At 33.0% G+C, this 14,130-nt stretch overlaps 3 protein-coding genes across 12 annotated transcripts; 2 read left to right on the plus strand and 1 right to left on the minus strand.

Moving 5' to 3' along the window:
- LOC18612598 (ubiquitin-like-conjugating enzyme ATG10) lies at positions 1,693-4,627 on the plus strand. 3 transcript variants are annotated; one of them, XM_018113986.1, is made up of 7 exons: positions 1,693-1,923; positions 2,029-2,219; positions 2,301-2,360; positions 2,454-2,543; positions 2,709-2,808; positions 3,821-3,918; positions 4,263-4,627. In XM_018113986.1, exons 2-7 carry the CDS (start codon positions 2,064-2,066, stop codon positions 4,464-4,466), a joined length of 708 nt encoding a protein of 235 aa, XP_017969475.1. In that variant the 5' UTR covers positions 1,693-1,923; positions 2,029-2,063; the 3' UTR covers positions 4,467-4,627. The 3 variants fall into 3 exon arrangements, with proteins under 3 accessions (XP_017969475.1, XP_007049539.1, XP_007049541.1); XM_007049477.2 differs by having other exon boundaries at positions 2,310-2,360; XM_007049479.2 differs by lacking the exon at positions 2,301-2,360.
- On the minus strand, positions 4,411-8,383 carry LOC18612599 (hemolysin A). 8 transcript variants are annotated; one of them, XM_018113983.1, is made up of 10 exons: positions 8,085-8,370; positions 7,689-7,770; positions 7,365-7,444; positions 7,109-7,211; positions 6,859-7,015; positions 5,909-6,037; positions 5,463-5,549; positions 5,221-5,265; positions 5,033-5,108; positions 4,411-4,954 (listed from the first exon to the last, which is right to left on the minus strand). In XM_018113983.1, exons 1-10 carry the CDS (start codon positions 8,182-8,184, stop codon positions 4,944-4,946), a joined length of 870 nt encoding a protein of 289 aa, XP_017969472.1. In that variant the 5' UTR covers positions 8,185-8,370; the 3' UTR covers positions 4,411-4,943. The 8 variants fall into 8 exon arrangements, with proteins under 8 accessions (XP_017969472.1, XP_017969470.1, XP_017969469.1 ...); XM_018113981.1 differs by having other exon boundaries at positions 4,411-4,856; positions 4,955-5,108; positions 8,085-8,369; XM_018113980.1 differs by having other exon boundaries at positions 4,411-4,861; positions 4,955-5,108; positions 8,085-8,369.
- Positions 12,445-13,562, plus strand: LOC18612600 (photosystem I reaction center subunit XI, chloroplastic). The gene is made up of 2 exons (XM_007049482.2): positions 12,445-12,853; positions 12,936-13,562. The coding sequence occupies exons 1-2, from the start codon at positions 12,689-12,691 to the stop codon at positions 13,425-13,427; spliced, it is 657 nt and encodes a 218-aa protein (XP_007049544.1). The 5' UTR covers positions 12,445-12,688; the 3' UTR covers positions 13,428-13,562.

Below are 14,130 nucleotides of genomic sequence, written 5' to 3' on the forward strand. Positions count from 1 at the left end.
TGATGAGCACTTGATGGGCATTTCCCGTGACCTACACTGGTGTTGCCATCGTCGTCGTCACTAGCCTTTGGTGGTAGAGGGAATGTAGAGAGAGAAGGAGAGAGGAAGAAGATGGGTAGAGTAAAAAAACCTTGAGAAATGAAAATATTTTATATTATATATGAGTAATTTTTAAAATTTTAATAAGGTATTTTCTTCCAATTGAATTTTTTTTTTTATTCCCACCAGTCCAGAATAGTTATTATTGAGGGAAGGTTCGGTAATGGTTATTCCAAATCCTCTTGAAATGACTATTTCAAAGAATAGGCATTTCATTGAACCAAATAAATATTGAAGTTAGTAATAGAAATAAAGATGGAATGACTATTCCATTCCCCTAACTAAGTTTTCAATTGTGAAGCAACACTATAATCAGCTATAGGAAGGGGATGGATTGATAAAAAAGAAAAGTATTTTTTTAAGAGTTTTTTTTAGTGTTTGGTATGAGAGAAGTGAGAGCATATTTCTTGTAATGTTTCCAATTAAATGACATTGCAGTGTTTGTTTTGTAACAAACCACTACAATGTAAGATTACAATGTAATCACATTACAACAATATGATTGCAGTCCAAAATCAATACAATTAGATTGCATTGCTTTCTGTAATATTTTTACCTTTCAACTTTGCTACTTTATTAAAAACATTTTGCAATGTTATAATTTATTTTTAATATATAGATTTCATGGGATTTCTTTTTATTATTCTTAGTACTCATGGTGACTGTCAATAAAATTTATATTTTTTTTAAAGGAAAAGAAGTTAAAATAAAATATATAATATAAAAAATTATATTAAGAAATGAAAATAAAATATATAAAATTATAATAAGAAATAAAAATAAAATATAGAATATAGAATATTAAAAATATATTTAAGAGATGATATTATATAAAAATTAATAATAAAAAATATAAGTATATTAAACTTGCATTTTAGTTAATAAGAGTAATTCTAGAAATTGACATTATAGTTTAAGCAAAATACTTTGAAAACAAATGTTACAATATTATCTTCCCTGTATTTTAATCATTACTTTGCTTAAGTACAAAACATTGCAATATTATCTTCTCTATAATCATATTACTTGTAATCATATTATCCGTAATTATATTAAATCGTAAAATATCAAACGCCATCTAAATCTCTTGTGACTTCTTTCTCAATATCAGTGGCATCGTCAAACAAGCTTGGATTGTCCATCGTTATAGTTTTGAAGGTTTCTTTATATCATCTTTTGGAAAAAGAGTTTTGGCAAATTATTGACTAAGGCTGGAGATTGTATTACAAATTTAAAAGAAGTGAAAGGAACAATTTCACTTAGAGAATGATTATTATTTCTCTTTAACATAAAAATTAATATAAATTTGCACAGATAAATCAACATGTTTGCGGCACATGATGTGACATAAAATTAGCAATTGTATCATTAACTAATGAAAGTTAGTCGATAATTAGTGAGAGGGGTTTATTTGGTCTAAAATAAAAGTTTAGGGGTTTATTTGAATATAATAAAAAGATAGAGACTTAATTAAATTTTTAATATAATTCAAGAATTTATTTAAGTATTTAACGTTTACTTAATTAAAAAAAAATAATTTACAAGTTATTATAACAAAAGCTTCCGGCCCAAGCAGTCAAAGGTCCATTAAGCTCCTTTGCCAGCTTACAGGGCAGGCTTCCCATCGAAGAACCATTCTGCAAAGTGCTTATGTACTCCACCTCAATCCCAAAGGGGACCAAAGGACAATATCAAAATATATATCTCTGTTTCAGTCGAGCACTTCAAGTTTAACTCCCCGCGAACGCAATTTGAACTAATCATTCTACTCAGGAACTTTTTCGATCACACCGTTCCTTTTTCGGGTTTACCAGATTTATGGAGGTGAGTCTTCAATTCCTATCCATAATTAAATTAAATTTCCGGGTTTTTGGAGAGAAAATAATTTTTTGACTTACTATTTTCTTATTTTGGCTGTTATGTGTTTAGCAACGTTGGAACTGTTTTGGACTGTGATCGAAGTAATGATGGATGTTTTCAATTGGGACGGCACCGTGTCTGCAAAGGATTTCAGAATTGGTGCTCTCTCATTTGCTCAGAAATGGGAAAGTCTTAATTCTGCTTTTCCTCCATGGTCTTGGGTTCCTTGTCCTAAGCACCCTTGGCTTGCTTCTCCTGAGGTTACTCTTCTCAATCTTTTTTAAGCAATTATTGTCTTAAAATAACTTAATGCCTTGTATTTGGATTCAACTTATTTTTAGCTTTTCCAGGAGGAGGGATACTTGTCACTGGAAAATATATGCATTTCCAGGCCATATGAGGTCCGGTTTTAGATTTAATGCATTATATTTGAATATTTAAAACAATGCTTATGTTTTCTTCTTCTTTTTTTTTCTTTTTTCTGTTGGGTGCAGGTAGATATTGATCAAAATAGTCAAACTGACCCTGGGGAAGAAGAGACCAGTTGCTCTGAGAAAGAAGATGATATTGACGATGCCACATTGGTATATACATTTTGGACTATTTTTTGAGTTATTTAGCCTACACTGAGTGTAAAAAATGTGCGACTTGGGAGCAAACATGGATTTACAAATGAAAGTTGTGTTTTATTGTTCCACTGCCTGTTAGTTTTTTGTCTGACTTTAATCATGTTCATGTTCTTTTGCTAGGTCCAAAGCAATCATCATGAATTGCATTACTGTGACTTCCATATAGTATACAGTTATACATTTAGGGTTCCGGTGCTATATTTACGTGCTTACTGCAGTGGTAAGTTCACCCAGCCACTTCCTCCCTCATGGAAGCAATTATATTAGGAAATTTTGTGTCAGCTTGTGGTATAACATATATGGTGACATAATTTAGCTCATCTATACATTTCACAGTTTGAACTTTTAGATCAGATATTAGGCTGATGTGGCTGGAAGTCCAAACAAATAATGGTTAGTATAATTGATGGTAGCATTGCAGCATGCTTTGTTAACTGATAGCAGGAAAAGGGGCAATCTTTTTTTAGTGAGCGAAATCTTTTGAAGTGTGGTGTTGCTTGTATTGCAGCTGGAATTAATTTCACGTTCTTCGTTAAGGAGCTCTTTCATTTCACAAGAATTTTGGTGGTTAACTAATTATAAGTCTTGTAAATCTTGGAATTCTAGAATACTGATTCATAGATGACGCTCTGTCTTAATACTTTAGCATTGTCCACGATCTCTTTGTTTTTCTATTGTCTTACAAAGAGTCTTATCAAAGATGATAGGTGGTTCAATTATGGAGACTGTGTTTTAAGGAAATTAACCTAGGGCAAGTTTAGCATGGCTAGATGTGATTTGGCAACTTCAGACTCTTAGAACCAACCTAGAGTTGGTGCTGATAAGCTGGGTTACCGGTAGGATTATATGCAGTTTGATAAACCTGGCAAGAAAACAACCTAAGTTCAAGTAAACTTAACAGTACCAAATTTTATCACAGCAGGACAGACCCTGTGCTAAGGAATCCCTTCATATAGCACAACCATGCATTACTGGAGAACCAAGGCTGTTAGTGGCAAATGAAAGATGTTTTATCAAGTGTTTCTGTCGGGTTGTTTGGGAAGCTGTCTGGTTGGTGTTTTATGTATGTTAGTATGTGGTGTATGTTGATGGCACACCAATGGAATAGGTTATCATGCTCTTATGTGTGCAGCCATACGTGTGGGTGGATGTCTATAGATGAAGTTCAGTTTTAAATTGTTCAGTGTATTAATTATTTGAAGAGAATAACTAATGGTTTGTATGCCGTGTAGATGGACGACCTTTGCTGTTGGATGAAATTGAGAAGGAGCTTCCTGCCTGCTCTTCAAAGGAATCGCCAGAGACAAAATGGGCATTCATAACTCAAGAGGTATGTTTTCCCTACCTTCGTTTATCTCTTTACCTTGGTTGTCTCTTCCTTATCATGCTAATGAATTTTAAATTGATAAGAATTATTCTAAATTCCTGTTATATTCTTTCTCATTCTATCTTACTCAAAATACTGGGTTATGTTCAAGATGATTATCATGCATTTTACTTTAGAACGACCAAAGGATAAATATTGTTAAGTAGAGATCGTGGCAACCTTATGAGGCTGAATTCTACATAGAACAAAATTTTGCTTAAAATCAGCTGTTTTTGTACAAGGGTATCGTGCAGCATCTTCACGTAGGTTAATATGAAGGTGATTGTTGTGTGTATTTTCAACTGTAGGAACATCCATACTTGAAAAGGCCATGGTACAAATTGCATCCATGTGGGACCAGTGAGTTTATGAAGTTGCTTTTCCTTGGTGGTGATACTGGTCAGCCTAAATTGGAGGTGGTGCTGGAACTGTATCTCCTGTCATGGTTCTCAGCTGTTGGTCAAGTGGTTGGTCTTAGGATCCCTTGTAAAATGTTAAATGACCGTCGATAGTCCTGCCTTTTTTCTTTCCAGGTTCTACTGCCATTGAATTCAATAGTCTTCGGTCAATAATTTTAGTTCTTTTTTTCTTTTGCAAAAGCACATAGAACCTCCTCTTTTCCCATGGCTTTCACTTTCAAGCTTCAACCAAAGTGTTGAACAGTTTGGGCACATCACAACGCACAATTGTTTTTTTTTTTTACTTTTGTTTGGCTAAAAGAATTTTACATCTTTCAGTAGCTTGGAAATTGAATAATTACATGTGAGTCTCTCAGTTCACATTATCGAGGGTAAAAAAAAAAATATAAAGAAGCTAGCAGAAGATTGATTTCACTTCTAAATCCATATGACGACTGGATGCAACCATTCAAAGTAAGATGACGACTCCCTGTTGTAATGAATCTGTCCTGCACAAAATCGTCCATGGCTTTACTCTTGCTGAAAGGTTCATAGTGACCGTGGGGCACGATGTCACATATGGATAGATACCTAGCTCATACCTTGCATGATAAACTATTCAGAACTTTTCCCTTAAGTCCGACTAAACCAAACGAGAAATTCTGTATTACCCTCAGCACCTTTTAGAGGAGACTCAATCCACCCTTTGCTTTGAAAACCAAAGTTCTCTACACCCTTTATAATCTTTTCAAGAACCTGCATGATGAAACACAATAAATCTTAAATTAGCTTTCTCAAGTAGTAGCTTTAGCCTATCATATCAGATGTTCAACAAAGTCTGTATCTTGATGATGTTATTTTTGCATACCTCCTGATGCACTTGGGGATCTCTCACAATCCCACCACTTCCAACCTGCAAAGGGGTTCAAAAAGATTACTCGTACAATTTACAGTTAGCCTAACGGAACCCTCACATACAACTATCACAATTTTTTTGGTGCTCCTTCAATTCTTAACTACATTACATCCATAATGGAGAATGAAAAACATACATTTTATAGGCATGTGGTGTATGTATGTTCACTCCACATGTATAAATATATTTCTTACTTGAGATCTACGAGCTTCAAACTGAGGTTTAACCAGGGTAACCAGAGTTGCCTCTTCCTTCATCGCATTTACTACAGCGGGCATGACCTGGTTAAGAAAGTAAATAAATAACTAAAGATATTGACAAAGTTAAGCATAAATGTTGTTCAGCATGGGATTGCTTTAAACAAGACTACCTGGCTATAGATAATCACCAATAATAATTCTGTTTCCTCCCTCTCTTTGACATTCAATAACAATCAACTAAAATAACAAATAGCGTGGGCAGTGTACAGCTGTTTAAGGGCAGAGCATTGTTTAAGACTAAGACGCCTTTTGATGAATCTAGGAATTCAGAGGTCTAAAGAAACAGAACAGAATCGTACGAAGAGACTGACTGAAAATAACAGTAAAAAGTAATGCAAGCATGGTAACAAAGCAGTTTGGAAATGTTTGACAATGCTTACCAAGAGAATAGAAATAAATGAAAGGTCCAGTGTCACCAAATCAACTTTTTGAGGGAGACCAGAAAGGTATCTTAAATTTGTCCGTTCAATCACACAAACACGTTCATCTCGACGAATCTTGTCTGCTACCTATTCAAAATTGAAATCCACATGCAATCAAGAACCATTAAAAACCCAAAACTGCACATCCATTTGAGACAGGGAACATATCATTTAGTACATTTTTCAATCAGTGAATATAGGGGATTGCTTCTATATAGATAAAGCTTCACTATTAAAAAATGAAGGTAGAAAAGAAACTGCTCTTAGTAATTAATAATGTCTTCCAGGAGAGCTTTTCTTGGAAAGAAGAAAGAATATCTTTGTCCTAAAAGCCAAGCCATCATTTTATTATTTAGGAAACTATTACTCAGTAGTGCGAAAATTAATTACATGTTCATTCCAAAAACAGTGTCTCAAAAGTAATTAAACCAAGCATTTTGTCCACACTTTAAAAATCATATCAGCTAGCTCTTGGGTTGTGTAAGCGGGACTCACTTGAAATACCAGAGGTAAAGAAAAACAAAAATATACCAGTTGTTATTTCTATAGAAGATGTTCTTACTTCCATAGAGACGTTCTCACTTTCTAATCTTTCCCCATTAAATGAGCTTCCTTGTGTGAGTTAACTTAAGCTGCTCTATAATTTCAGAACTTACCATGAAAGCTTCTGTCATTTACTTTCATTTCTGCGAATTTTAATTCACAACCATCAGAATGCCAGCCAGAGAACATTATACTGTCATACACATGACATACACCACCCATAGCTATGACCAAGTTGATTTAGCCGACCAAAGTTCTCGTATTCCTTGATCAGTTTTAACATATTTTTCATTTAATCATTTGAAAAATGACATAAACGTACTTCATCTGCACATAATGTCTATTCCAAATTGTCAAAATTTTACCTGCCCATAACCTACATCAACTCCATAAACATATGATGCACCATACTGAAGTAGGCAATCAGTAAATCCTCCAGTGGACAACCCAGAATCAAGGGCTACTTTGCCAGCCACATCAACACCAAGCTGTTCAATAGCAGCTTCTAACTTATATCCTGCTCTGGATCAGCAAAGGAAACATTCAAACCAACATTAAACATCTCAACAATATAATTGTAGAAAAATGCAAGATGGGTGTTCAGAGAATATTCACCTACATACATATTTAGGGATTTCAGCCATAATTTCTACAACAGCCTTGTCAGAGACGGGTGTTCCAGCTTTGTTTACCATCTTTCCATTCACATAAACTTTGCCTGCACCATAGATGTAATATAGAAAAAGATATGTCTCCATGATTTCTACGGTCGGTTCTTCATTCATGTAATTTACATTTCAAGAACTGGAATAAAAATTGCACCAAGTGTATTAAAGTACAAGGATGCATGCAATTGAAGAATGTTACTTACCTTGCAAAATCCATGACTGTATGAATGTTCTACTATACTGCTGAAACCTTTCAAGACATATCTCATCCAGCCTTTTTTTCCTGACAATGTCATAAGAGTAAAGCACAATAAGGTATAAAGGAAAAAGATACGGACAGGTTTCAAGGACCGATAAAAGACTCAGACTAAGCTAGGGTAAGTTTGCATCTTCTTCCATTACCGATAAAAATCAATTAGCAATTAATGGCATCCCCAGAATTTCACTGTTACAATATATATTACCATGTAACAAAACTATCTTTCAACAAATATGTAGTAGTCATCAATTGAGTGATATAGGCTTACTTTTTTGGTATTTGAAGCTTTTCTGACTTGATAACAGCAAAGCTTCTATAGGGACTACGCATATGAGCTTTGACCGAAATTACTGGAAACCGAATCCCAACAACCAAAGTACCCGAGCAAAGCCAAAACCAAAATAAAACCCAATTCATTTAGAACCCAAAAGAAAAGGTAAAGTAAAGAAAAAAACACCGATAACAGATTAAATAAAAGAACAACCGCCCCTTTTCTTTTCTCTCATTCCATATACAATCAAAGTGTTTGTGAGAATTACTGAAGAGAATAACAAGAGAACCCAACTCGGTAACAAGCATGAAGACGTCAAATTTGAGTCCAACAGCATATTAAACTAAAAAAAAATGCAATGTATGAATCTATTGAGAGAGAGAGAATGGGTACCATGAAAAGGAGAGTAAGATTTCGATAAGAGAAATAAAGTGGAGCTACCGCTACCGCAGCAGCGTGATATAAAGGGAAGCTTCACAATATGCAGTGCCATTTTCGGCTTCGTTTGGTTATGTTTTTACAAAGGTTGTGCAGCTGAGCTCAGTTCGGTTCAAGAGGTGTCGCCTTAGGAAGCAGATAAAGCCGTGGCGATCAGTGTTAACGAATTACCAAATCTTAAAACGGAGACGACAGACGAAAAGGCCTAGCCAGAAGTCTTAAAAGGGCCGTGAGATCTTCTGCCCAAGACTCAAAACCCAGCTTGTATTTGGCAAGCAGGGCTTAATATATCCTCTTTAGTCTTTTTCTAATGGAGAGATTAATTGGTAATTTTTATGCACGTGGAAAAATTGACAGAGACAAATTTTGAAAATTAAAAAAATAAATTTATTGAAGAATAAAAAATTCTTGTTCTCATCACGTCAATTGACATTTTCTTTTTTATTTTGGTTAGGTCAACTTCATGTACATCCCAAGACAGAGGATATTGAAAATTTTTTTTAAGAAATTATAAGAAAGGGTCAATCTTATAAAGTCATTTCAAAAAGAGAAAAATGTGAGAAATAAATTTTTTATTAATCATCAAAAAAAATTTAACTGTTTTTCGTTATATTTAGTAATAATTTGACAAAAATATCTTTGAACTATTTCATATAAATTAAACTATTCATTATAATTTCTCTTCATTTATGTTTCCGATTTCTCTCTCTCATTATCAAACTCTTTTTAATTTTATTGATTTCTCTCTTCAACATTCGTCTGTTATGCTCTCAATTTCTTTCTCCCGCGCTTTCAAGACGCTAAGCGATGATTTTGATGTGCTTAGGATGAGTGGCTATTTGGAGGATTTGATTTTTAAGTATTTTGGATGAAATTAAAACGGTAGAAATAATCACGAATGTTTAAAATTGGATTAATTCGGGATTTAGATATCAATAAACTTAAAATTTTTAAATTTATAAACCTAGAGTTTCAAAGGAAAATTTTTTTAATTTTTAGTCGAAATCGGTATTTTAGATAAGAAAATTTGTGTTTTGATTTATGAAAACATGTTAGAAACACTTAAATAAAAATAAATTAAAAGAGTTGAGAGGATTTGAAATTTTGTTCGTAGGTAATAAAATATTTTAAGTATTAAAGTGTAACAAAATTTTTTTAAATATTACGTATAACAATAATATTTTTTCAACATGGCGTGTAACAATAACATTTGTTTCAACATAAAGTATAACATGTTTTTGTACATGGCGTGTAATAATAATATTTTTTAACCATGACGTGCAATATGTTTTATTCATGACGTGTAACAACAATATTTTTTTTTTCAACATGACATGTAACAACATTTTTTAACCATGACATATAACATGCTTTTATACATTGCACATAACACTATTTTTTTTTTGTCAAACATGGCGTATAACAACCTTTTTAACCATGATATGTAACATAATTTTGAACATGATGTGTAATAATAATATTTTGTTTCAATATAGCATGTAACAACCTTTTTAACCATGACGTGTAACATATTTCTGAACATGACGTGTAATAACAATATTTTTTTTCAACATAGCAAACAACAACCTTTTTTAACCATATCGTATAATATATTTTTATACATGATGTGTAACAATAATATTTTTTCAACATGGCATGTAACATCATGTAATGGTGTATAATATCATTAAAAGTAATTTTGTCCAATTTAGTTAAAAATAGTTAAAATTATAAAAAGAGTTATTTTTGAAAACATCTTATATTTAAGGGTTATTTTTTAAAATACTCCTTTAAAAAATAGCCTTTAATATAAAGTTAATTGTTTTTACCCAAATTTTGTTATGAGTTGACAAAAATTCCATTGAAGTTATTTTAGGCAAATTAAATCATTTATCATAATTTTTCCTCCTAATTTCTCTCTCCGACATTTGTCTGTTATGCTCTCAATTTCTCTCTTGTTATCCAACTCTCTCTAATTTTATCAATTTCTCTCTCCCACCATCTAGCCGTCTCTAATTTTACTGCCATTGTTATCTCTTTCTGTCTATTTCTTACTCTATCATCATTGATTTACAAACCAAAAAGTAGAGATGATATTAATGTATATTCTTGGGTTTATTTATTTACATTCACAAAATCTCAAAATTAATGGGTTGAAGTTATATAACTGAAATCTGTAAATTAGAACATTGTCCAAAATTGTTACGCACCATACCTACATGGCGTGTAACAAATTTATTGAATATGGTAGGATTTAAACATGGCATGCAACTTGATTTTTATTTTTGTATTTCATTAGAATATGAACTCTTTGAGTTAAACATCTTAAACATAACGTGTAATAATTTTTTTTTTCAATATAATGTGTAATAACTTTTTCTTTTCAATATGATGTGCAACTTAATCTCTTATTTTGTATTTCACTAGGATATAAACTGTTGAAGTTAAACACAAACATGACGTGTAATAATTTTTTTTTAACATGATGTGTAATAATTTTTTTTTAACATGATGTGTAATAATTTTTTTTTAACATCACTTGTAACTTGTTCTCTATCTTTGTATTTTACTAGGAATGAGTGCTACAATTTTTTTTTCCAACATGACATGTAACTTAGTCTTTATATTTGTATTTCACTAAGATATAAACTCTTAAGGTTAAATATCTTAAACATGGCATGTAATAATATTTTTTTTTCAACATAGCATGTAACAACATATTTTTGAACATGACGTAACAATAATATTTTTTAAACATGACCTATAACTTGATCTCTATTTTTATATTTTAGTAGGACATTTACACCTTAAACATAACGTGTACAATTTTTTTTTTCAACATGATATTTTCTGAGTTAGTCGTTTCATCAGAGTTCTTGCAGTAGCTGCATACCACCAATACATCTTTAGGGTTACAGCTATCAAGGCTTTGGGATCCCGATCAACTAAAGAAAAAGAAACAAAAAACTTATCAAATATCAAAATGGCTTTGTCTCCACTTCTTCTTTTTTTTTTTTTCATTTTTCATTTGTGTGTGTGAGAGAATATTTATGATGATGTCCCTTCTTTCTTCTTTTTCATCTTTTCTTTTTTTATAATTTAAATATTTATTATTAGCTTTTGCAACTCTGTGTTATTATTTTTGAGTAATGATGGTGTTGATTTTTTCTTTTCAAAAACTAATATGAGGAGATTTCATTAAGAGTAATTTTATCATAAAATATTACTTTTGGCTAAAACGGTTAAAATTAAAAAAAAGTTATTTCAAAAACACCTCATCTTTTAAGGACTAAAAAAAATTTATCTCATTTTCTTTTGTATGATTATTCATTATTTAAAGAGTTTTATCATTGGCCAAATTTTATATTTTATTTAACTTTTTTAACTGCATATATATTAATGCCTTGCGACAGAGCCAAGTTTCGACTAAGGGGACCAACACACTTTATGCTGCTATCTAATTATTTTTTAATCTTTTTAAAAGAAAAAAAATTTTGTTGTAAGGCTTTTGCATTTAATATATTATTGTATTGAAGGTTGTTAAACCTTTGATATGTAAAATATTATAAATAATAATAGTGAAAAATAGGGAATAAAATTGAAGGTACAAACTTATATATGTGAATAAACCAAAACGGTATGAGATCAGATAAATAAAACTGAAAGCAAGCGCTTAAGCTTAAGATAAAAGACAAAGCAAAAGGAGCATACAAGGAAAGACGAGAGAAAAAAAGAAAATAGTAAAATATTAAATTCATTCAATAAATTCAGTATAGAATTTAGAAAAACCAAAAAGTTGAATCAAAGAATTTATAAGGATCAAGGGGTTGCATGCCACAGCACGAGGCTTCACTAGCTGTAAATGGGTAGCTATTATTCGGGTATACGAGTACTCAGCCTATTCGATTATTTGAAAAATTTTGTTAATAGTGAGTTTCAAACTTGTACCTTCTTTATCTTGAAAACAATTTTAATCATCGCAATCAACTTCCTTTCTTATAAATTAACAAATATAAATATAAATCTGTGTCAAATACTTAGACACGTTTATGTCATATATGTTTTGTATATTAAATTAAAGACGTGGTTAAAATATAATGATATATACATCTAATTTAATTTGTAGTTTCATATATTTGAGTCAATATGAATTTGAAAAACAACAAGTACATTGCTAATAGTAAGAAGTTAAAAGGTGAAGCACGTAGATAATACAGAGGTGGGATAATACGCAAGTAAGCTTCAAACTTCACTTTTAAAAAATGAAAACATATCCACTTTAGTACAAACATTTTGGGTTCTTGTCAACAAGCACCAGGTTGGATTACAAGACATGTCTGCAATATTTGGTGTTATGGATAAGAGATAAGATTCCACACATTCTCCCATCCAATCAACAATATGCAAAATTAACACCTCATCCTTCTCAGCCACAACTTTTCCTGCAATTGATGCCCTTGAGCCTACTCAGAAAATCTCTTTTTCTCTGTCTATCTCTGCTTGTATTACATATTTCTACTTCCAGTTCCCCTTTCTGACTCTTCTAACAAAATCAGTCAATGGCTGCCACTGCTTCTCCAATGGCGAGTCAGCTCAAGAGCAGCTTTACATCTTCTGTTACAAGAGGCCTGGTAGTCCCCAGGGGCATTTCTGGAGCCCCATTCAGAGTATCACCCGGCAAGAGGACTCCTTGCTTCTCTGTTAAAGCTGTCCAAGCAGACAAGGTAGGCGAGTGCCTTGTAGATTTTCTTCTCATGATAGCGCTAGGCAAGTGAATAAGTTTATTGTGTTTCCTTCTCTTTGCAGCCAACATATCAAGTGATTCAACCCATCAACGGTGACCCCTTTATTGGAAGCCTTGAGACTCCGATTACATCAAGCCCCTTGATCGCTTGGTACCTGTCCAACCTCCCAGCCTACAGGACGGCTGTGAACCCACTCCTCAGGGGTATCGAGGTGGGTCTGGCCCACGGCTTCCTCCTGGTCGGTCCATTCGTTATAACTGGCCCTCTAAGGAACACACCTGTTGCAGGTCAAGCTGGGTCCCTGGCAGCTGCTGGTCTTGTTGTGATCCTCAGCATTTGCTTGACAATGTATGGCACTGCATCATTCAATGAAGGAGAGCCCTCAACAGCCCCGAGCCTAACCCTGACGGGAAGGAAGAAGGAGCCTGACCAGCTGCAAACTGCGGATGGATGGGCTAAGTTCAGCGGAGGATTCTTCTTTGGTGGAATCTCCGGTGTCGCTTGGGCTTACTTCCTTCTCTACGTCCTTGACCTTCCTTACTACTTCAAGTAGATATACATCTACATTTTACCCTGTTTTGTTACTTAATGTAAATCTATATGTATTCTGGACGATCCCTTGGGAATGAATATCAACTATAAAGTGATTGTCACTAGATGTTCTTGTTAAGAGTTATTGCAAAAACAAGTTTCTGTTTCACTCGCAAAATCAGATCAGTGGCCAAGAAGCCAGAGAGAAGACGCAGAAGTTAAATCTCTTCCACGTTATGGCACTAGGAATTTGAATTTCAACTGATTATTTGTGAAAGTCAAAGATTTGGTGTGAGGTATTCTTGTTTGGTTTGGCAGCATAAATTCTTTCAAGTTTGAGGACAAGTAAATGCGATAGTTACTAAGACCGCAGTCATCCCCTCCTCGCAATGAAAGTGGATTCTTTCCACCCCGACGACGAATATAAAATCCTCACATTGTTTTAGCAAAAAGATTGTACCTCTAAAGAGGGTAGAACAATTACTTAAACATCAGTATCAAACTTAAAAATTTGTTGAACATGTATGCAAATTTATGCAAACAAGATGTCAAAAACTGTAAACCGTAAGAAATTGTATTGATTACAAAATTGTTTTTACTGCCTGTACAAGTATTTTTTTTTTTTAGACTAACACATATTGATAGTCGGATATTCATTCTGGACGTATTACGAGCTTATTCATCTCCAAAAACTCACGTACAAAATTGAGTAATAGCCACGCTCT

This window comes from Theobroma cacao, chromosome 1, assembly GCF_000208745.1.
Source record: "Theobroma cacao cultivar B97-61/B2 chromosome 1, Criollo_cocoa_genome_V2, whole genome shotgun sequence".
Classification (NCBI taxonomy): Eukaryota; Viridiplantae; Streptophyta; class Magnoliopsida; order Malvales; family Malvaceae; genus Theobroma; species Theobroma cacao.

Bases quoted from the DNA above. Each gene is read 5' to 3' on its own strand.
- LOC18612600 (XM_007049482.2), top strand. From the start codon at position 12,689: ATGGCTGCCACTGCTTCTCCAATGGCGAGTCAGCTCAAGAGCAGCTTT. The intron at 12,854-12,935 runs GTAGGCGAGTGC...TTCTCTTTGCAG, and splicing joins AAGCTGTCCAAGCAGACAAG to CCAACATATCAAGTGATTCA.
- LOC18612598 (XM_018113986.1), top strand. From the start codon at position 2,064: ATGATGGATGTTTTCAATTGGGACGGCACCGTGTCTGCAAAGGATTTC. The intron at 2,544-2,708 runs GTATATACATTT...TTCTTTTGCTAG, and splicing joins ATATTGACGATGCCACATTG to GTCCAAAGCAATCATCATGA. The intron at 2,809-3,820 runs GTAAGTTCACCC...TATGCCGTGTAG, and splicing joins TTTACGTGCTTACTGCAGTG to ATGGACGACCTTTGCTGTTG.
- LOC18612599 (XM_018113981.1), bottom strand. From the start codon at position 8,184: ATGGCACTGCATATTGTGAAGCTTCCCTTTATATCACGCTGCTGCGGT. The intron at 6,038-6,858 runs GTAAAATTTTGA...AATTTTGAATAG, and splicing joins TTGATGTAGGTTATGGGCAG to GTAGCAGACAAGATTCGTCG. The intron at 5,109-5,220 runs GTATGCAAAAAT...TTCATCATGCAG, and splicing joins ATCCCCAAGTGCATCAGGAG to GTTCTTGAAAAGATTATAAA.